This window comes from Solanum verrucosum, unplaced genomic scaffold (assembly GCF_900185275.1).
Source record: "Solanum verrucosum unplaced genomic scaffold, falcon-dt-bn FXZP01000053.1, whole genome shotgun sequence".
NCBI lineage: Eukaryota > Viridiplantae > Streptophyta > Magnoliopsida > Solanales > Solanaceae > Solanum > Solanum verrucosum.
This window is the reverse complement of record NW_026020152.1, coordinates 279,429-302,222: the sequence shown is the minus strand read 5'-3', so window position 1 is coordinate 302,222 and position 22,794 is coordinate 279,429. Positions and strand designations below refer to the sequence as shown.

The following is a 22,794-nucleotide window of genomic DNA, read 5'->3' as shown; positions in this document are numbered from 1 at the left end:
TATTAAATAGTCTAGGGAGGTAATAGGTCCTCATGAAAGTTTAGTATCGCATCAACAACAAATTCGATCAAAGTTAATTGGGGTATTTTTCAGACCCTTATCCCAAATTTTTTAAAATAATTTTAATCAGATGCAATTTCAATTATTTTATTTTCCTTAAAAAAAGGTACCCACTATTCCCCAAAACTAGAGGCATAACGGCACAAGGAGTTGTTTGTACTATGGGGCAAATGTGGGGTACAAAAAATTAAAATACTCCAAAAAGAGATGGCGGACCACAAATTGTGTAGTTACGATAACACTGAATCTGACCATATAATAAATTAATAATACATAAATTTTAAATAATATAAAATTGTAAATAATTTTATCGTGTTTATATCACTATATGGCAATGACAGTGGAAAAAGAACTGAGTAAAAAATAAGAAAAAAATCGCAACAAGTTGGAGAAAGATAATTTTTAAAATATATCTGAAGAGTAGCAGTAAATTTTCTTCACAATATTAGGTAGTTTAATTAATTTTCAGTAGTTGTGACATTTATTTCACCCACAAGAATAAATAAATGAAAAGAAAAGCTTTAAATTGATATACCGTCCATCTCAAATTATCTATCGTGATTCATAAAATATTTTAATGAAAAAAAATGATATTTTGAGATATGAATGTGGATAATTTTTAAAGAAATATGTAAAATAAAAATACGATAAATAATTTGAGACAGAAAAATAATGTACTATAGTCTTTAAATCGACTTATTAATAGCTGTTTAATAGGTCTAACGAAAAGGAAATTAATAACCTTTATTGTTAATTTGACTAAATCCAAAGAATCGAGTTTAATATATAGTATATTATATACTTCTTGCAGTTTATATTAAAGTTGATATACTACCCACATGTGACAAAGATTTGCCAGTATCTTTTATTATTTAAATTTAAATGTTGCACTTTGTTTTTTTATAATAATTAACAATAATAATAATACTAACAAAATCTTATAATATCCCCCAGATACTGTTTCTGTAAATAGTTTGAGATTCTTTAAGTTAGACAAATAGATAAGACTTTCAGAATTAGTTGTAATACTTTATATTTTTACTGCCTAGTGCCAATTTGCTGCTCATTTTGCTCCCTTTTGGTTGAGGCGCGAATTAGATATCTTGTTATTTATTGTAATAAAACTTTTTACGGTTTAGCAGTAATTTTTTTTAACTTTATCTCCTACATAATATAATAACTCAATCACAATATATAGTTCAATAAATTCTAAACAAGAATTGAATCCAACTCTTTACGTAAAAAACACATCTCTTCAACTATATCCTTATACACAATATAATATAAAATTATCAGTGTTCATAAGTGAGGAATTCTTTCTTACAATGAATAAAAAATTTGTATATTTTCTTTTAACAATATTAAGATAATATCAAATTATTGGTAAGATAAGTCATAAATAAAAACTTGTTTATGATATTACACATATTAACTTTCTAGAAAAAGAATTTAGACACATTTTCTTTACATTGATATTCAGTGAAAGAATCTAGAGAATATCTTAGTCAATGAAGAAATTTCTTTCACACTAATATTCAAAAGTAAATTTAATTAATTACTTGACAATAAAGTCGCCTCTTCTAAGATACTATTCTAATTTTCTTCTGACAGTCATAAATAAAAAATTATTTATCTTACTAAATACATTAACTTTCTAGAAAAAAGAATTTAGACACATTTTTTTTTCAGTTGATATTCAATAAAAGAATCTGGACAGTATCTTAGTCAATCTTCATACACTTCTCTTTTGAAATAATATTAACATAATAATATCAACTTAATTTAATTAATCTAATCAAATTCAATTTTTAACTTCAAGTAAAAGATAAAAATATCTCTGTGGTCCCCATAAGGGTCATTTCCGGAAATTCACACATTCCCGCTGACCATGCCACGTCACTTTCTAATCACATACCTCCACGTCACCATCTCCTATTCATCCTACCGTCCATTTATAATCTAACGGCTGTAAATCCATTATTCCAGATGCTTCCAAATTTTTGAACCATAGTTATTAACTAACCAAACCATGATTCCCGCAAAACGTGTCTCCACTGGTGGAGAACAAACCATAGTTAAGTAAAGGGTAAAAATGGAATTAACAAAAATATAGAAATGAATATATAGATACATTATACATACGCATGCATATATAGCCATAAAGAAGAAGAAGCTGAAAGCTACAAACAGCAATAAGGAATAGAAGGGTTTTTTGGTGATTTTGGAGTGAATCGTAGCCGTTGAATCTTCTTTATATCTGAATCATACGGTTGAAAAGTTATCTGAATCTTCCATCGCCGGCGAGCTAGAAGAAAGGCATTATCCTCAGATCTGTTTTTCCGGTAAGGTTTTGTTTTGTTGCTTCATTTCATTATGTTGATTTTATTCCTGATTCATTGGTCCTTCGATGTTCGTTCTGGTTTATCTGAGTTTTATTCGCATTTTATCTGATTTTTTTTCCAGTTATTGAATGAAAATGAGAATTAATAATACAGTAGAGTGTAATAAATGATTATATTTTTGAGAAATTAATTAGATTGGTTGTATTTGAAGGTTTTGTTACATGATTTGAGTTTACCTGTTTAAGATTTGTAATTTTTTTTTGTGTTATTGAATGAATGTGAGAGTGCTTCAGTTGAATGCTAAGAAATGTCTCTTAATTGTTTGAATAACACTTTATTTAAGCAATAGCAGAGTGTTAAAGAGTGTCATTTGAGTAAATTAATTAGATTCTATGAATTTTGTGTATTTAATGTGTTTGAAATGAGGTTTAGTTTTAAGTGTTTGTAGCTGTGATGGTGGAGGTTAGGTTAGCAGGTAGCTGGTGGAAAAATATGAGGTTTATGCAAGGTGGTTTGAATACCACAGTCATCCCTGAAAGGAAGAAAAGATCGAGTCTTTGTACAAAAATCTATCTTTTCGTAGATCTTTAGAAATGAGAGATTGAGTACTAGTAATCTTAGGGAAGAGTGTAACTAATTACTCGAAAATCACGCTGTTTTAGCGATAAAGCAGCGTGTTTTGATAGGAGATAGTGCCATCTGTGTAATTAACTAAGTTCTTTATGTAGAACGTGTTTTTAGCGAGTTTCAGTTTCAAGTGGTTTATAGCTTAGCATTGACGTTAGCACATAATAGATGCTTTTCAAGATTTGAAAGCCTTGTGTTAGTTATGTTTCCTATTTCCTAAGTGCTGAGGAATTAGAAAATCAGTGACAGGGTCAGGAGCCTAGTGCTACCATACTGGTGTCATCTGCAAATCAGTGAATCTGTTCGTATTGGGTTTACCTTTTATACTGGTCCAACTGGGTAGAGTTGTAGTAAGCTTGAGTTGTTAGCTTAGAAAAATATGGATGACCAGCCTAGTACAACTGGTCAAATACACCACCATAACTGCGTTTCAATCTCAAACTTGGGGGGGGGGGGGGGGGGGGGGAGCTGATGTAAATAAATTCCTTACTGTCACAGTGAATGTCACTTACATCTTTTTTATATTTTCTATTTGGTTGTTTTGGTCATCCATGACATGAATAACCTTGTAGTGCTCTTATAACATTTCTTGACTAATGGCATGAATTAATCCATGTTGTATTCTGATTTTGTTTTATATCTCTTTGCAGATCTTTGGCACTGTCTTATCCACATCATAAGATGGCTCTTCTAATGTAACACTTGAGATTCTTGATCTCTTATTGTCCCATTGTTGATGTGATAGTGATATTTTCTGTTGCCTGTGGCATCATCTGGGTTGGTTTTGGTTCCTGTTTGCACATTGATGATTGTTTCCAGATTGAATCATTTCCTGACGTGCTAACAATCCGCTTCTGAGTTTGGTGCTCAACTGAGAGTGCGTGGAAAGCTCTCTTCTGCTGCCATCTCTTTTGTTGATTGTGACGCCCAACTGTGTTTCTTGACCTTTTATGTCTCGTAACCTGGATAATTGTCCTGTTCAGACCCAGATGGCTGTGGCAATCTTCAAGAGCCCACTTGGCGGGGAGTACCATGGGAAAGGTAGGATGGAAGGGAGATCGACTGGGAGGAGACGTGTTTTTGTTCAAACCGAGACTGGTTGTGTACTGGGGATGGAGTTAGAACGCAGCGACAATGCACATACTGTGAAAAGAAGGTTGCAGCTTGCACTTAACTTTCCAGTTGAGGAAAGTTCTTTGACATTTGGTGATAGGGTGTTGAATAATGACCTTAGTGCTGTTCGCAATGATTCACCTCTACTGCTGAGAAGGAACTTTATGCATCGAAGTTCATCAACTCCATGCCTTTTACCCACAGGGAAGGATCATATCCAACCAAGAGATCAAAGTGGTCCCATTGAAATACTGGGAAATGTAGGTCGCTTTGCTGAGACAAAGCAACTTATCCAGGAAATTGTGAAGGCAATAAAGACTGGAGTAGATCCACTTCCTGTTCATGGTGGACTTGGAGGGGGGTATGTTTTCAGAAATAGCAGAGGTGAGAGTGTTGCTATTGTTAAGCCCACAGATGAAGAACCATTTGCTCCAAACAATCCTAAAGGATTTGTGGGCAAAGCCCTTGGGCAGCCAGGCTTAAAACGATCAGTCAGAGTTGGGGAAACAGGGTATAGGGAGGTCGCTGCATATCTTCTTGACAATGATCATTTTGCCAATGTGCCAGCTACTGCATTGGTGAAAATCACTCACTCAGTCTTTAATGTCAATGATGATGTAAATGGAGACAAGCCTCACAGCAAGAAGCAACTTGTGAGCAAGATTGCATCTTTTCAACAGTTTGTTCCCCATGATTTTGATGCTAGTGACCATGGAACCTCAAATTTTGCCGTTGCTGCAGTGCATCGCATTGGAATATTAGACATTAGGATTTTTAACACAGATAGACATGCAGGGAATCTTTTAGTTAGGAAGCTTGACGGTATTGGAAGGTTTGGTCAAGTAGAGCTCATCCCCATTGATCATGGGCTCTGTCTTCCAGAGAGCTTGGAAGATCCGTATTTTGAGTGGATCCATTGGCCCCAGGCATCTATTCCGTTCACAGATGATGAACTTGAGTACATAAAGAAACTTGATCCTATTCAAGACTCTGATATGCTACGAAGTGAACTCCCTATGATTCGCGAGGCTTGCCTTCGTGTCTTGGTCCTTTCCACCATTTTTCTCAAGGAAGCTGCTGCTTATGGTCTCTGTCTTGCGGAAATTGGTGAGATGATGACCAGGGAATTCCGCAGTGGGGAGGAGAAACCAAGTGAGCTCGAAGTTGTTTGTTTGGAGGCAAGAAGCCTGACTGCTGAGAGGGAAATTCTTTCTCCTAAGACTGAAGTGGATAACGAGTTTCAGTTTGACATAGATTGCGAAGATTCTGGATATGAGTCTAGTCCCAAATTAATCTCTCAGGATTTCACGAATAGAAACCCATTTCATCTCCCAATTGGAGGAAATGGCTGCTTCCCACTCTCTAAACTAGATGAAAGTATTGAGGAAGTGGAAAGGGACGAAGAAGACGAGAAGAGCTTTAATTATGTTCCTTCCCCAACAAAGAACATTGCTGTGTCAAAACTTTCAATGTCTCTCAAGAACACCAGCTTAGGTGAGAAGAAACTGAAATATCCTACTATCTCAGGAACAAAACCAGAAAACGGCTATCTGTCTAGTTCTTCCTCTGGACATCGCAGTGCAAATGAGCAGCTTCCTGCAAGTGTCACCTTTGTGAAGGTATCAGATATGAATGACGTCGAGTGGGGTTTGTTTCTAGAGAAGTTTGAAGAGCTTCTTTACCCAGCTTTTGCCAAACGCAAGTCTATCACCCTTGGTCAGAGGCAGATGCAAAGGCTTGGAACTTCTTGCCAGTTTTGAGAATCGAGGTATTACTATATTAAGTATGACTTATGCCTAAATAAGACTGAACGAAGTTGTGATAGAGTGCGGGAGTAGGAACGTTAGAATATGCTGTAAATATTTTTGGAGACAGCCGAGTTGAAGGGCTGAGTAGAATTGGTTGTAGATTTTCTGTTTTCTTGTTATCTTCAATCTTTCCCCCCTTTTTAACTCTTTGTTAGATAAATAATTTGTAGAATGTAATTCGAGAAACGACAAGTTATGTACATATTGGATGCCTTCTTATGATTTCTATGCCTCAACTTGCTTTAGACATGGATTTTCTTTTTGATTTACCTGTTTAGTGGTTTGTGTTGTGTTTCCATCAAACAATATATTGAGTTGTGTCTTACCCTTCGGGGTGGCCCAGTGGTTTTGGCTTGGGACTTTCATGTTGGAGGTCTCAAGTTCGAAACCCCTTTGCCAGCGAAAGCAAGGGGTTTGCCTTTTGGGTTGAGCTCGTCGCACCGGGCTTGCCTAATGCGGGTTACCTCTTCTATGTGGTTTGTGAGCTATTTATTGCATAGGAGCGAGAGTTTTATTCTGTGCGCATCCAAAGAGTAGCGGCTGCGGGTTTTCTTGTAATAAAAAGAATAAAATATATTGAGTTGTGTCTTTTGGCATATTGTCATGTAAGTCCAGGTTGTATATTTGTATTCTCTTTCAGGTGGAAAAGGAAGACAACACTTGTTACACGCTAAGCAACACCATTATAGTAAAGGCAACAAAAAAGTGCAGGTTGGGTCCCTATAAGAAACTAGTTGCCTCTTTAATGATTGATATAGTTTAATACTTAACATCATTGAAGAAAAATTAAGTGGAATCCATATAATAAAGTAGTACTTACTAATTAAATTAATTTGATATTGAGATGTAAACTCAAATCAACAAAAGTGAAATATAAGGGATCGGAGTGCAGTCAAATCTCTTCATTTGACCAGATTTTTTTTTTATTGATATAATAGAATATTATACATAATAGGAAAGTTGGTTTAAAAACAAACTTGATTGTTTTAGTGAAATATTATTGTAGTCGATATTACCTTTTGTTTAGGTTATCATATATTTGTTTTTTTCTCCATTATTTCCAGTATTGTATTTCCTTTCTATGTTATTTTTTTATATGCGTTACTTGGGCCGTAGATCCTTAAATTAAAAATTGTCTCTCCACCTTTACCTTGGCTGCTGCATACACACTATAAAAATCTTAGCTCCCCAGATTTCATTTATGGAACTACATTGAGTATATCATTATTATTGTTCGTAGAAGTTGATAGAACTTTTGTTTAAAAAACACTATAAAGATGATAATATATATCGTAAAAGATACTACCAAATCCTTCTAACTCATGATAAGTAGGACAGTAAAGTATAGTTTGTTCAAGTGTTGTCGATTTGGTGCGTACAGCTAATCTAAGTTGAAAAGACAGATTTTGATGTTAAACAGATAAAAAGAGATAAAGCAGATAAGATAAGATTTGGTGCAAGTCTGCATCAAAAACACAACCTTTCTATATAGGCTGTCACCCAACATTTGTTTTATCCCTTGCAACTTAAGCTAGAGAGAGTGATTAAGTAGATGTTCAAGTTTAACTCAAGTCAATGATTAGTGTATTTCAATATAACATAATTATATTTTATGACATTTACTTGTACCATCACCAGAAAACCACTTCATGCATCTATATTTAAGTACTTTTAAAAAAAATAATAATAATATAATACTAATATCTATATATAATCTAAAGAGGAGAAGATGAATTCATGTGAACCCGCAGAACCTCCCTAGATATGCCCTGACTCCGAATAGGAGCTAGATAGAGGAACATAAATGAATACCTTGGGTTGAGTTGTAGCATAGGAGGCTCAATGCCCCTATCTTTTTAGGTAAAGGGATTTGCTATAAAATTCAAAATGTAGCTACGAATAGTAATTTTTGCTACAGAGTATAAATTTGATATACCACATAATTTTTCTAAAAAAAAGTCTTGATATATTAAAAATACACTTACAAAAAGAAGAACAAAGCGAAAATTGTAATTTTTTTGTGGGAATTACAATTTAATAATATGTTTTAAACATGCCTCCAAGGTCTTTCAGCAAGATTAAGACATTCTTTATGTCTAAAACAATAAATCAAATGATCAATAGTCATTCCAGCAGCTTGCATGAATGAATTAATAACAACTGGACCAACATGCCTTAATCCTCTCTTCACTAAATCTTTGCTAATTGCTTCTGCTTTTGGACTTCTTAATGGTACATTTCTTGCATTTCTAAATCTGTTAATTATTGCTTTATAATTCATATGGTTCCACATGTAGCAACTGAAAGATCCAAATTCCTCCCCAATCTGCATTTTAATAATAAACTAATCAATTTGACTTTTATGCACTGACAATGTAAATATATAATTGTCCATAATAACTTGAAAATAAATCAGACGATTATCTACCATGTCAAATTAAATTTAATGTAGAATATAAGTTTACCAACTTGATTTGGTAAAGATGGTACTTAATTTACCTTTGTATATGGTCATTGACTTGTTCACTATAACACTAAAGTCAGAAATATTTTTTGATACATTTAAAGTAATTGAAATTAGTATAATATAAAGTAACAAAAGTACTTTTGTCATATTAAAATATCTTACCTTTATCCACTATATATAACAATAAAATCACAAAACTACACTTATATAATTTAGTAACTTTAAAAGACGAAAATAGTTTTGTGATATTATGTTGTTATAGCGGATAAAGTTTATAATGGCTTTTCTTCATATGTTATGTATTACTGATCTTCATTTTATATTATTTCGTTGCTGTTATCGCTACTATTTATATATTTCCTTTTTTCATACTTCTTGGTAATGTTTTATTTTACCAACTATTGATCTAACTCTATAGACTTACCTTGACTATGCATTTGGCATTGCCAACTATTGATCTAACTCTATTTTCAGCCAACATGAGGGACACATTGGAGACCAATTCATTAATCTCCTTCTCTCCCATTTCAGCCACTTGCTTTGCATTGAATCCAACAAAGGCTTCTCTGCATAATATAATTATCACATGATATCATAAGGAATATTGAACAATATATAATTTGTACGTGGACATTGTATATATCTATATGAATAAATAAGTGTAGTTCGGTGCACTAAAGTTTCTGTTGTATATGGGGTCCAGAGAAGGATCGAATTATAAGGACTTATTGTACACAATCTTATCTTGCATTTATGTAAGAGGTTGTTTCCACGGTTTGGACTCGTGACCTCTTGGTCACATGGGAACAACTGTACTAGTTAATCCAAGGTGCCCCTTCTCTGAAATGCACCATTGAAAATTGGAATCTTGACTTTAATGTGATAGGATACATTTCTATGGCCCACTAGATCATTGGTCTACTGTACATAATTTTATCCTCCATTTCTGCAAAAGGTTATTTTCATGATTTGATCATGTTATCTCCTGATTACATGGAAGCAATACCAGTTACGCCAAGACTCCTTCTCTCTGAAATGCACAATCTAGAATTTGAACTCCCATCTTTAATGTGACAAGATATATTTCTACCACTGGATAATTGGTGCTTTGTTCATTGTATATATAGTAATAATAATAATAAATAAATAAATAAATAAAAGCTACTAACAAACTAGAAGTATGTACCTTATTTGTTCTCTTATCTTTAAAATTTCAGTCCAGTTGAAATCCATCAACAAGCCAGCCAAAGAAAGTAGCTCAAACAATTGACTGCAGTGTGTGCACACTTGGCCAATTAGGTCTCGTTTGATCATGAAAATTGTGAAGAAGCAAATCGTTTTTTTTTAAGTGAAAAATGATATTTGAAAACTGTTTATATTCTTTCATGAATTATATATTAGATTACTTACTGGTCATCATAGACTGGAACACCCCAGCATTCATCATGGAATTGCACATAAACCTTATCTGTATATATAAATACATAGCAAACTCAATGAGTCTTTAGTTTCCAAAATTTACTTTGGTACTTAAGAGGATCAATAATCCAATTAAGTTGTACTTTCATGCCCAATTTTGTTTTGTCATTCAAGAATATAATGTACTATCAAGGCATATAAGACACACTACTAAGTTATGAAAAAAGAATATATGTAATATGTATATATACTAACATTTTCTTTTTAATGTTAACTAGTTATAATAGATTAAATCGAGATGTATTGAAAACATTTCTGAACTTGACGCGAATTATTAGTATTGTCCCCGAACTATTGACAGCATTAAAAACACCACTCTACTTGACTAACTAAACTTAGATACACCCTGATCTGCCACATAACATAGCAAGTGGTCTCAAACTCTTGTAGAAGCATGAAACTCTTAATTAATAAAAAGCCGAGAGAAGTGTAATTGAAAACACCCTAAACTTGACGAGAATTTAGGGGTGTATTTCACTCATATTGCAAGATCAAAGGTGTATTTAAATTCTGTTAGTCAAGGTTATTTTTGTATACTGGTGATAAATATTCTTCGACCTTAATGATAGATCTTGTGTTCGAGCTCTAGGAATATAATCACTTTTGATAGGAAATTATGTGAAAAAAATAATATGATTCAATCCCAAACAAGTAGATTCAAAGAAAGAATATATATATATATATATATATATATATATATATAGTTTCAAAAATCAAAGGAAAAAAATACTATCTGAAAATAAGGAATTAACGATCGATAAAATTTCATAACTAAACAACAAAATTTTCATGCTAATAATCTCCTTAATTAGCTACATATTAGCGACGAATTATAAGAAAATTCAGTTAGCTAGAAGCCTTTTAGTGACAAATTAGCTAGGAATTTTCGATAAATTTCATATTTTCTTGTAGTGAAATGAGAAAAAGAGTAATGCTAGATGAAATTTACCTGTGCTATTAGTTATCCAGCTACACCTCATAAGCTCTTTCTCATTAGGACATGGAATAACTTGTGGAACAACAATATTGTTATCTAGAATTTCTCTTTTTTTATGATCCAATGGAGAAGAAAAATCATTTATAAATGTGTGTGAACAAGTTTTGTGAAGCTCTATTGGGTAAACTTTCTTCAAATGTTTGGATAAATAAAACAAGTTATTCCCATAATTATTGCTAATTACTGGCTCTTTCTCTCTATTGTATTTCTCTAATGCATATCTTCTTGCATTTGGCTTAGACATCTTTCAAGAAGAAAAAAAAGGAAATAAGCTAGTCTTTCAATTAAATTTTGTGCATGTAAAGTGGTTGATATATACTAATATATTTTGACTTTTATGTGATGGGGAAAAGTTTGATTAATTCTATGTGAATTTCATTATGGAGTACCTTCTTATATACTTCTATCTCAAGCTACTCCTTTTGAGAAAATGTTTTAAGAAAGGAAAATTGCAATTTCGATCCTCAATTATTGATGAATTCTTATTTTTGGTTCTTCTGATTTTATTATTTTTCATGTAGTTTTCGAATATTTAAGATTTTAATTTTAAAATAGTAAATTAATCTATTTCAATTTAGCTTTAAATATTAGTCAAATCGACAAATGATAAGTATTTTAGGACGGAGGGATCAGAGTAAGTATTTTTGGTCCATTTACACACGGGATATGACATTTTTAGAATTATATTATCCTCATATTTGAATAAATTGAAGGTTAAATGTGTTTAACCAGTTAATTATAAGGACCAAAACTTGAATTTGTTAATGTTTCGGGGTCTAAATCACAAATTCACCTTTTAAAATAAAAATTAAAAAAATAAATTGAAGAAGTGGTTCGTTGGATCTTTAAAATATTATTGAAAACTTGACTGAGTTTTTAATTCCAAGTGTAGGAATTAGTCTTTTCAGAAATAAAGATTCCTACTCGATTGAATTTATTATACCATAAACTCAATTATTTTAATCTTATAAGTGTTCTGCATTAAGAATGTTTGACAAAATTAAGTAATAAACCATAGAAATTATTTAACATAATATAATACAAATTGAATTGAGTTATCACCGAGATCAATCATTATTTTTTATTTTTATTTTTAGCGGCAATTAATTAATTGCAATAGTTTAATTGTCGTTATATGTATTTTTTGCAGCAATTAACACTCTTTGTAAATGTTCCTAAAGACTATAGCGACATTAGGCAAACAGTTAATTAATGCCGGTAAAGATTTTAACACTTTTTATTAAGTGAAAATTTTATAATTGACATATATAGAACTAATAATTATAAGTTATGACATTATTCTTTATCTTTCAAGTTTTAACAACTTTTATTGCCACTAAAAATTATTTTTGTTAGAGTGAGAGTGACAATTTAATTAGAAAAAAGGATTAGTCATTTTTAATTGTTTATAGTTTAGTAGTCACTGTTCAGAAATTGTCAATATAAACCTATATATATTTCTTTTTGTGTTTTAGTGCTAATTAAAATGTATGTACAGTGTCCTGTCAAATCAAGAACTTATACTACTAAATTTGTTTTACAAATAATATTTCCATGTTTGCTTCATGCATGTTACTTATTTCATCAAAAATTAAGTCCCAACAACCTATATGCTTTTCTTAATTTCCCACATTACAAATTATGACAATGAATAATGCTTTTTCTATATGTAATGTATCATTCAATCACAACAAATACTTTGAAGAAAATGTAAACCAATAAAACATTAGTTCAAGTGTTCACCTCAGTGCAAGTGGGGTTTTAGACCTAATACCATTATTTAGACCACAAATACTATGAAAATCTCTTTTGGCTGCACGGATGATGATATATTATATGTCCTAAACACGTTCAACGCTCAATTCTTAAGGTTCGCTTAATAATTTTAAATAAAGTGTCAAATTACTCTAGTTAACACTGTTATCCTTTGTAATTCCTTAATAAATGAATGAATTTTAATTGCCTTTTTAATATGTAGAAATAAGAAAATTGAGAGTAACTCAAATAACAAGTCGTAGTATTCTATATTTACTATTTAAAAACACCGTGTGGGGGTGTGGGGTGGGGGGAGGGGATAATCACTTAAGATTTCTTTTTAAAATATATAATTGAATTTTACATCTTCTCGTGTCATTGATCTTCATATTTTATCATAATGCCTATGTCTCAAAATTATCATATTTAATTATTTCGCTATTTAAAGTGATTTTATTTTTGTAATAGTTTTTTGATTATTTTGTTTTAGATGATTAAATTGCATAATTTAATAGTAATAATATAATGTCAAATTGTCAATGAATATCTAAAAGATTCAGAGTACAACAAATAATAAGGGGTACGTACATAATTAATACGCTTACAATTATACCTTAAGATAATATAACACGATCATAGGCACAAATCACAATACTAACCCAAATGAGATTAAGGTCGAATCTCACATAATATAGGCGATAAAAGATATAAATTTAATAAATATTCTCTTATTATGTAAGAGGGCGTTTATGATGGGACATTGTGATGTCCAATCATAAACTCCCTATATAATATATAATATATAATATAATAAATCATTTTTTCTACTATATAATATATATTTATTTTTCTACTATAAGGGAGTTTATATAATATATTCTCTTATTTTTACAAATGACTTCAAATATTTCATATTTAAAGGATATATAATAAAATAGGTTCACTCTCAAAATTCTATCCGGGTCACATATATTGGGACAGAAAAAATAACATATATCATTTTAAAATTACCAAAAAAGTATTATAAATAATAATAATTAACAACTTCAAATATCTTAAAGACATTTTAAAAAGGTTAATTTTGTAATTGTAATTTCTACTATATAATAAAAGGGAGTTTATATAATATATATTCTACTATTATATAATATCATAATAAAACCCCTTTTATTATATAGTAGAAATAAATATAATATATATATATATATATATATATATATAAAAAAAAAATATAATATAATATATAATAATATAATATAATAAATCATTTACAAATGACTTAAAATATTTAATATTTAAAAGATATATAATAAAATAGGTTGACTCTCAAAATTCTATCCGGGTCACATATATTGGGACAGAAAAAATAACATATATCATTTCAAAATTACCAAAAAAGTATTATAAATAATAATACTTAACAACTTCAAATATCTGAAAGACATTTTAAAAGGGTTAATTTTGTAAGTTTATCCATATCACGTAAATTAGGACAAAGTGACCAGCAATGTAAGTTATTTGAAAGTTACATAAAAATATTATAAATCACAATAATTAATAACTTAGAACATTTTTTTTTAAAATGCAAATTTGGATGACTCTTCAAATTTCATTTGTGTCACATAAATTGAGACAACAAAAATAACATATATTGCGCCCATTTTAATTTATTTGTCTTAATTTTTTTTATATTTAAAAATTGCGTAAAAATACTATAAATCATGATAATTGACAACATAAAATATTTCAAAAATAAATACATATAAAAAAATTTGATTAATTCTTGAAATTAATCTATCGTTAAAAATTATGTATAAAATACAATAAATCGTGATTTTGACCACTTAAAATATTTATTAAAAAAACAGAAAAAATAAATTGACTGATTCTTAAAATTAATCTATCAATGTCACATAAAATGAGACAAAAGTAGTAATATGTATTGTTTAATGTGAAATTATTCAAAACTACGTAAAATGTATTATAAATGTTAACAATTAACAACATTTGATTGAATCTTGAAATTTTATCAATGCTACATACATTGAGACAAGTGGAGTAATATATATTAAGTATTTAAAAATTACGTACAACCATATTGCTTTCTGTAGGCTTCGAATTATCGTGGTCATTTTTTAGGCTGATACAAGTTTTGTACTTTTTTTTTAATATTATAAATCGCAATAATTAATAATTTAAAATATTTTAAAAAATATATTAAAAATTTAGTTGGTTTCGGGAATTTTATTTATACTATATAAAATGGGACAAATGAAGCAACATATATCATTTACAAATGACTTAAAAAGCATTAAAAATTAGAATAATTACCAATTTAAAATATTTAAAAGCTATATAATAAAATAAGTTCACTCTCAGAATTCTTTCAGGCTCACATATATTAGGATAGAAAAAATAACACATATCATTTTAAAATTACCAAAAAAGTATTATAAATAATAATAATTAACAACTTAAAATATTTGAAAGACATTTTAAAAGGGTTAATTTTGTATTTTTATCCATATCACATAAATTAGGACAAACTGACCAGTAATGTTGGTTATTTGAAAGTTACATCAAAATATTATAAATCACAATAATTAATAACTTAAAACATTTTAAAAAAAATAATTAAAATATGGATGACTCTCCAAATTTTATTTGTGTGACATAAATTGAGACAACAAAAATAACATATATTGGGTCAATTTTAATTTATTTGTCTTTTTTTTTTTTGGGTTTTTTATATTTAAAAAATGCGTAAAAATATTATAAATCATGATAATTGACAACATAAAATATGTTTTGAAAAAAAAGGGAAAAAATTCCACTCATTCTTTAAGTGAATCTATCGTAAAAATACTATAAATCATGATAATTGACAACATAAAATATTTCAAAAATGTTGTATGTGGATAGTCTTATTGTGCCTTGAATAGCGTCAAATAAAGTACAAGTTTGTGATAAAAAAACTTATTCCTTTATCCACGCAAACAATCGCTTCAAAATCTCCGTTATTAGCCCAAAACATACCATTTATATTATTGGGCCCGTGCCCGTGCCTAGCACGGGCAACATTACCTAGTTTAATTAAAAGTGTAAATCCTATTTTTTCTTATCTTAAATAACCTAAATAAAAAATATATTAAAAATATCTTTTTACTTTTATTTAAGATAAAAATAAAATTTATATACTGAACTACGTGGAAGTATGTTGTTATTCATGTATAGAAGATAAGATAAAAAAATAAAAATCGAACCAAATCGAGCCATGTGTCATTTACTAAAAAAAAGTTCATTTGCTAATAAGGAGACACGTGTGCCTGCATTAAAACAGGTGGTGCTTTCAAATGACTACTCTGTCCTTACATGTTTGGTTATCCTCTGTTTGTTCTTTTGCTTTGTGAAAAAAGCTGATTTTTTTCATCACTTTCTACACTTCTACTCTGAAAAAAATGCATGTAATAACAATATAATTCGTCTATTAGGTAGTTAAGTATATCTCGACAACTAAATTTTGGTAAGTGTTGGTTGATTTTGTTTATTTTTAAAAATATTTGCATGCATCTGTTTTGTTATATAGTTTGTGTTAATTAATTAGTTTCTAAATGATATGCAATGGAAAATTTTGTGATGATTTAGTTCTTCTTACAATTTTTCAATATTTGGCTAGTTATTTTTTACTATAACAGGTTTAGAACTTTGTAAATAGAGGTTTATAACTTGGTTACATGTATAGTGTATAATCCTATGGGTTTTGAGAACATGTATAATGTAGTCCTACGGATTTTGAGAGTTTTATTAGTTTGTTGTAGCTCTGCCCTGTATCCCGTATGAATCCCACACCTACACTAACCATGTTGTCATGATCAGCAGCGGATCCATGATTGTCATTAAGGGGTGTCAATGGTTGTAGTAAAAATATAGTTGTGAGGCTAGTAGGACTAGAACACACAACCTCAAGGACTTTTTGCAACGCCTTAAAGTGAAGAGTCGTACTATTAGAAACACTAGAATTAGCTATGAATTTCGTTGCTGGTCTATCGATAACGAAAATTTGTGGTTAAGTAGGATTAGTGATGTATTTTGCTGTTTAACTACAAAATTTGTTCTTCGCTAGAAACTTAGATTGTTTCAAGTTTCAAATGTATAACCGTGCGACAAGGTTCAACTGAATTATCTTAAGGTTGGGAGTGAGGGTGCTTACCATTTGAGCAACTCCCTCGTGTCTATTAATGCATCGACTTTTAGTTGGAGGATAAGAAATGCAAATTGAAGCAAACACAAGTTTAGAGAAAATTGTGTATAGGTTATAATCTGCATATTTTGGACTAGATTCTTTCATTTTCTTCAAATGTTTGTGGAAGCCATTTTGTGGTGAACTAATAATTTGATTTTGTGTTAATGTTTAATTTATTAGAAAATGTATCCAGTATTACTACAATAAAAACAACTAACTTTTAGTGGTAATAAGTATACATTAACAAAGAGTGCTAATAAAGTTTTTACCGGCATTAGTTAATTGCTGTTAGATTCAATGTCGTTATAAGCTTTAGGGACATTTACAAAGAGTGTTACATGCCACTAAAAATACATATTTAGCAGCAATTAAACTATTGTTGTCAATTAATTGTTGTTAGAGATCATTTTTGATGTAGTGTATAAGTGTTATGTCTTCCTGAATCCTGCTTTTATATCAAGACATGAAGAAAAATGATTTCGAGTTTTTTGTGTGAGATTTGATTTTCTTGCTCTGTGGAACTTTAATGTCAGTAGCTCACGTTTACGTACCTTCTGGTGTTATGTAGGGTGATGATTTATTCTTGTCGCCGAAGAGTTCGGAGTTCTTTTTGAGGAATTACCTTTAAAAATGGTAAGTTCTATCTCGTTTCTTGATTCTTTAAGACACTGCAGTTTTTTTAATTTCATTCTGGTCATATAGATCAGAAATGAAAGTCTATGGTCCTTGTTTATTCATATTTTGGTAAATGGCAGAGCGACATTTGTTCTTTGTTTGAATTTTTTTTTTTCAATCGCGTTCAGGATAACAACTTTTCTGGAGAAGACAATGACAACATTGACTGGGATACTGAAGATGAATTAGAAATACAAGAAATACCGGATGCAACATTTTCCTCGTGCACAAATTTAAGAAATGTTGGACATAATACTGTTAGTGGTCATGGGGAGGTATATGCTTTAATCCTTGTATTCGATACCTAGCGATATTTGTTGTCGAGGTCATTGCATCTCAATTTATGGCCTCTTTTGGTCTTCTCGTACGTGAAGGCAAGCTCATCATCGGTACCCTGTCAATCCAAGCTCATTCAACAATTTATTGTGATGGGATTTCCTGAAGAATCTATTGCAAAAGCGATAGAGCAAAATGGTATTTCAATTGTCAGTGTCTTTATACAACTAAAGAATTGATTTTTCAATTGTCGTATTGATGTTGTTGGACTTGAGACACAGGAGAGAATGAAGGTTTGGTGCTAGATGCTCTTTTGACATTCAAGGTGTGTAGTATCTGCCTCATTGTTTGCCAACCACCTTTTTCTCTACTTATAACTGCCTATACGTTCCGCCACTTGCATAAGGTTTTCTTAGATCAGTCAGCGGTTTAAATGGACGGCTATTAACCGATGACGATATTCTGTCATTTGAACGTTTCCCTAGGTGGTGACTGTGCAATGTATGATGCCAATTGTGTTAGAATATGCTGAACTTTTATCTGTCTTCATTGTAATGACGATTTTCTTCTATCGTTTCATTTTTCACTAGAATAGAAGAGGAAACAAAAATAGAAAAATTATGATCTTTATTTGCATAAACTTTAGTACCACGAATCGTACTTTTTGTTTGTCTTTGGATGTAGCAGGCACTTGAAGATTCTCCTGAAGAACAGCCTAGTACGAGCGCACAGATGGAACCCAGCATTAGTTCTGATGATAGCTCTTCTCAATACAACGAGAACTTTTTGGTTGATGTTTATGAAGATGATAGTTGGTCCTCGGACTCGGACAATTGTATGGTATGTTATCCTCAATCATTACTCTCCATTGTACTTTTCACTGTCTAGTCGTGGCGTAGAAATAGTCAATCTGGTTTGTCTTTTTTTCAAAAATATACATCTAGTCATTTTATTCCGCGCATCTGTTCATCAACTAATTTATACTTCTTTTACCATTAAGGATGTTTGCTGGTCCTGAATCCTGTTATGAGTTTTCTAACATTTTCTGTCATTTTCCGTGTACTATGTGTGATAGAATTCTGCTAAACAGAGTTACTTGAATGACGACAACAGTTCTTTGTCTGAAAACGAGAATTCATTATTATTCCTAGCAAATATGGGATACCCCGCGGAGGAGGCTTCCATAGCGATGGAGAGATGTGGTTCGTATAATTTTTTATGTGTTTTGTCCTCTGTTGTATCTAGGACAAAATCTGCTTATTAACTCTGCAATATACCTAAATATCTTTTTGGAATCGCGATACCTATTTTTGATTTCATTTCCAGATTATTAAATGTCTTCTGCACAACTTTCTAGGTCCAGAAGCATCGTTTTCGGAGTTGATAGATTTCATGTGTGCTGCTCAAATGGCAAGAGAAGAAGACGTCTATCTGCCCGAAGATGAAAAGGTCTGTTTTCCTCTTGCAGTATTTTTAAATGGACTCGTGTGATGTAACAATCTGTTTTACTTTGTTCGCATTTGTAACTACATATTAGCAATATCATTTCTCGTTGAATTGATGCATCCTTTCACTGGGACAGCCAAAACTAAATAGTGGTGGATACAAGAGGAAGATGTATAATGAACTTCGCGTAAGGAAAAAGCAAAAGGCGATTACAGATGAAGAGCCAATTCATTTGCCCAGACCTATGATTGGATTCGGGGTTCCTACGGAATCCTTACCAGCTATTGTGCAAAGAACTCTGCCAGAGCAAGCTATTGGCCCCCCTTTTTTCTATTATGAAAATGTTGCTCTAGCTCCAAAGGGTGTGTGGGACACCATGTCAAGATTCCTTTACGATATTGAGCCTGAGTTTGTTGACTCGAAATATTTTTGCGCTACCGCAAGAAAAAGGGGATATATTCATAATCTACCAATTGAAGATAGATTTCCTTTACTTCCACTTCCTCCACGTACCATTCATGAGGCGTTTCCTCTAACGAAGAAATGGTGGCCATCTTGGGATACACGAACAAAGTTAAATTGTTTGCAAACATCTATTGGGAGTGCAAGGTTAGCTGATAGAATCAGGAAAGCTATGAAAGCGATGGAGAACTTTGATGATGAGCCACCGTTGATGGTGCAAAAGTATGTTCTAGACGAATGTCGGAAGTGGAATTTGCTGTGGGTTGGTAGAAACAAAGTTTCTCCTTTGGAGACTGATGAATTTGAAATGCTAATGGGATTTCCACGGAATCATACCCGTGGAGGCGGTATAAGTAGGACCGATAGATACAAGTCGCTTGGTAACGCGTTCCAGGTTAGCCATAAGCCTTAACCTTCTTAAAGTTTATTGTTATAATAATTTTTAACATGGTACTTAGATCGAAATATTTTTATTAGGTCGACACAGTGGCATACCATTTATCGGTGTTGAAAGACTTGTATCCAAATGGTATCAATGTTTTATCACTATTTTCTGGAATTGGCGGTGCTGAAGTTGCTCTATATCGTCTCGGTATTCCATTGAACAATGTGGTTTCCGTAGAGATAGCTGAAGTCAACAGGAATATTCTGAGAAGCTGGTGGGAGCAAACAAATCAAAAGGGGAATCTTATAGATTTCAATGATATACAGCAGCTGAACGGAGACGACTTGGAGCAAATGATCGATTCATTTGGAGGATTCGATTTAGTAATTGGAGGAAGCCCGTGCAACAACCTTACTGGAAGTAACAGAGTGACTCGAGATGGACTCGAAGGTAAAGATTCTTCTCTATTTTATGACTATGTTCGGATAGTGGACTTGGTCAAATCCATAATGTCTAATCGTAGAGTGTGACGAAAATATGTTTGAGTTTCTGAAGGGGATGGACTTGGAAGGCAACAAGTAAAATGTTGTCTTTGATATGATTTTGGTTTGTACATATTTTTCGATGCCCCGTGGTAATAGTAAAGGGGCACAGGTTAACTCTCTTAGTGACATCCTAATATAACTAGTATGTTCGTGGAAAAATGAACTGTTGAACTTCTCATTGTAAATGACATCAAATGACGTTGAAAATGGGTAGTCTTGACCTTGTGATTCGCGTTGAGCTCATGAGCAAACACCAAAAGTGTTGTCCATGGAGCGAAACTTATTGAATTTGAAGTTCTGTTCATGGGGTAAAATGTTGAAAACCATCTTACTATTTTGAATGTCATTCCTCTAAATTACTCGAATTAGAGGTGATGAAATTAGTCCGTGAAGTTATAATTCGTCCAATCCATTTAAGTTTGGGCTAGTTAATGACTCAGTACCCATCTAAGATTTGGGCTTGAAATTATCGATGTGAATTCTTCTTACAATATTTTTGAAAGACATTATTTTTGTTTGATATCTTATTTATAGACAGCATAAAGAAAATTTTGTTAGGTATTTAAACAAACAGTAAGAAAACAATTTTTACGTGAGTGGGGTTATAGCTGTTATTTAGCCCATTTCAATCTAACATGTAGCCCAATGACAAGGGATGTCAATGGGTTTGGATTGCCTAAGCCCGCAAAACTTTTAATCCACTTGGGTGCACTTAAAATTAAAACAGTGAAATCGAGCAGTAGTTGAATTCAAATCTTGATCTAGCGGATGGTTTCTCTAGCTTGTACCAGCAGCACAAGGGTATTTTCATTAATCATATCATATTAGATATACGTATTTTTTTTATCGAAGTCGATGGATGCACGTGCACCCCACCAAATCATGTGGGTCCGCCTCAGGGAAAGACATAGTTTCAAGGGTATGTTTTGTTTGAGTCCAAAAACAAATGTTAAAGGATATTTTTAGATTCAAAAGTAGAAGAAGGGTATACTCAAACTCGTATAAACTTAACCTTCGGTCAACGTTTCAACTTTAACCCATGAAAAAAAGATAATAATAAAGGCCTAAAATATCTTTTAACTATTTAGACCGATACAAAATTATCCTCTGTCCATCTTTCGATCCTCAAATACCCTGAGCGTTAACGGTGCGTTACTAAAATAACAAGATGATGAATTTTAGTCCACTTGCATTGTACACACTTTTTTTTTGTCTCTAGTTCATGTAATTTTGTAGATTAGCAAAGAAGAATGAGAAACAAAATTCCTTTTTAAGAATAAGATAAACACATGACAAAAGTGAAGTAGATTCAATCAAGACATTGGCAAAGAGAAAAGAGAAAAGTTGTTCTCGTTGAGTGCATGGCGGCAGACAAGCACGAAACACTTGTAACTTTCTTTGCACGTACATAGTACAACATTTCTCATTCCCCAACACTTTCAACTCCCCATTTATAACGGTTCCACATTCCAACTTCAATACATCTTCGTTCGATTCTATCTTTCAAAAATAGTCATTATCGTAAATTTAAAATTACGCATGTGATGCTCTATTCTCACTATTTTAGGAGTTTGAAAAGTGACTATTTATGAATCTTATTTGAATAATTTACATGTATAGTGCGATTTTTCGATATGAATGTGAATTAATTGAGCTTAGCGGAATATAATATAATATAATATGCTTAAGGATGTGTTTGGTAGGTAGGAAAATAAGTTTCTTCAAAATGAGGAAAATGACGGTATCTTCTCTGCCCTCCAACAATATCCTATCCCTACCCCGTCATAGCTACCATGTATAATATTTACGTAGATTATATGGTTAGAGGGCTAAGAAGATACATATATTTCTAATATTTACCCACACTTCTACCTTCTATAATATTTTACGTAGATTATATACAAATTTTCCTTAAAACAATATTTTTAATCTACAAATATTTCTAAAATAATTTTTTTAATTATATATAAAACCCAAAAAATACTTATACAAAAGAATCACTATACTTTATAGAAAAGTATTCTCCAAAAAGAATATTTTTATGATGAAAAGTATTTTCCTAATTCTTACCAATTAACACACTCTAAATGAAAAAGAAAATGAGATGACCATGC

The 22,794-nt window shown here is 31.5% G+C and overlaps 3 protein-coding genes across 5 annotated transcripts; 2 read left to right on the top strand and 1 right to left on the bottom strand.

Annotated features, from left to right (window-relative positions):
* The first annotated feature begins 2,228 nt into the window (after nucleotides 1–2,228).
* On the top strand, nucleotides 2,229–6,172 carry LOC125828090 (phosphatidylinositol 4-kinase gamma 7-like). 2 transcript variants are annotated; one of them, XM_049507393.1, is made up of 2 exons: nucleotides 2,229–2,402; nucleotides 3,680–6,172. In XM_049507393.1, exon 2 carries the CDS (start codon nucleotides 3,980–3,982, stop codon nucleotides 5,900–5,902), a length of 1,923 nt encoding a protein of 640 aa, XP_049363350.1. In that variant the 5' UTR covers nucleotides 2,229–2,402; nucleotides 3,680–3,979; the 3' UTR covers nucleotides 5,903–6,172. The 2 variants fall into 2 exon arrangements, with proteins under 2 accessions (XP_049363350.1, XP_049363351.1); XM_049507394.1 differs by having other exon boundaries at nucleotides 2,275–2,402; nucleotides 4,013–6,172.
* A 1,825-nt stretch (nucleotides 6,173–7,997) lies between these two features.
* LOC125828205 (uncharacterized) lies at nucleotides 7,998–11,137 on the bottom strand. The gene is made up of 5 exons (XM_049507522.1): nucleotides 10,846–11,137; nucleotides 9,828–9,885; nucleotides 9,604–9,687; nucleotides 8,842–8,983; nucleotides 7,998–8,276 (listed from the first exon to the last, which is right to left on the bottom strand). The coding sequence occupies exons 1-5, from the start codon at nucleotides 11,135–11,137 to the stop codon at nucleotides 7,998–8,000; spliced, it is 855 nt and encodes a 284-aa protein (XP_049363479.1).
* A 6,284-nt stretch (nucleotides 11,138–17,421) lies between these two features.
* On the top strand, nucleotides 17,422–20,759 carry LOC125828208 (DNA (cytosine-5)-methyltransferase DRM2-like). 2 transcript variants are annotated; one of them, XM_049507527.1, is made up of 9 exons: nucleotides 17,422–17,524; nucleotides 17,695–17,841; nucleotides 17,941–18,040; nucleotides 18,124–18,167; nucleotides 18,527–18,682; nucleotides 18,918–19,044; nucleotides 19,200–19,291; nucleotides 19,425–20,144; nucleotides 20,228–20,759. In XM_049507527.1, exons 1-9 carry the CDS (start codon nucleotides 17,522–17,524, stop codon nucleotides 20,663–20,665), a joined length of 1,827 nt encoding a protein of 608 aa, XP_049363484.1. In that variant the 5' UTR covers nucleotides 17,422–17,521; the 3' UTR covers nucleotides 20,666–20,759. The 2 variants fall into 2 exon arrangements, with proteins under 2 accessions (XP_049363484.1, XP_049363485.1); XM_049507528.1 differs by having other exon boundaries at nucleotides 18,530–18,682; nucleotides 20,228–20,686.
* Nucleotides 20,760–22,794: the final 2,035 nt, after the last annotated feature.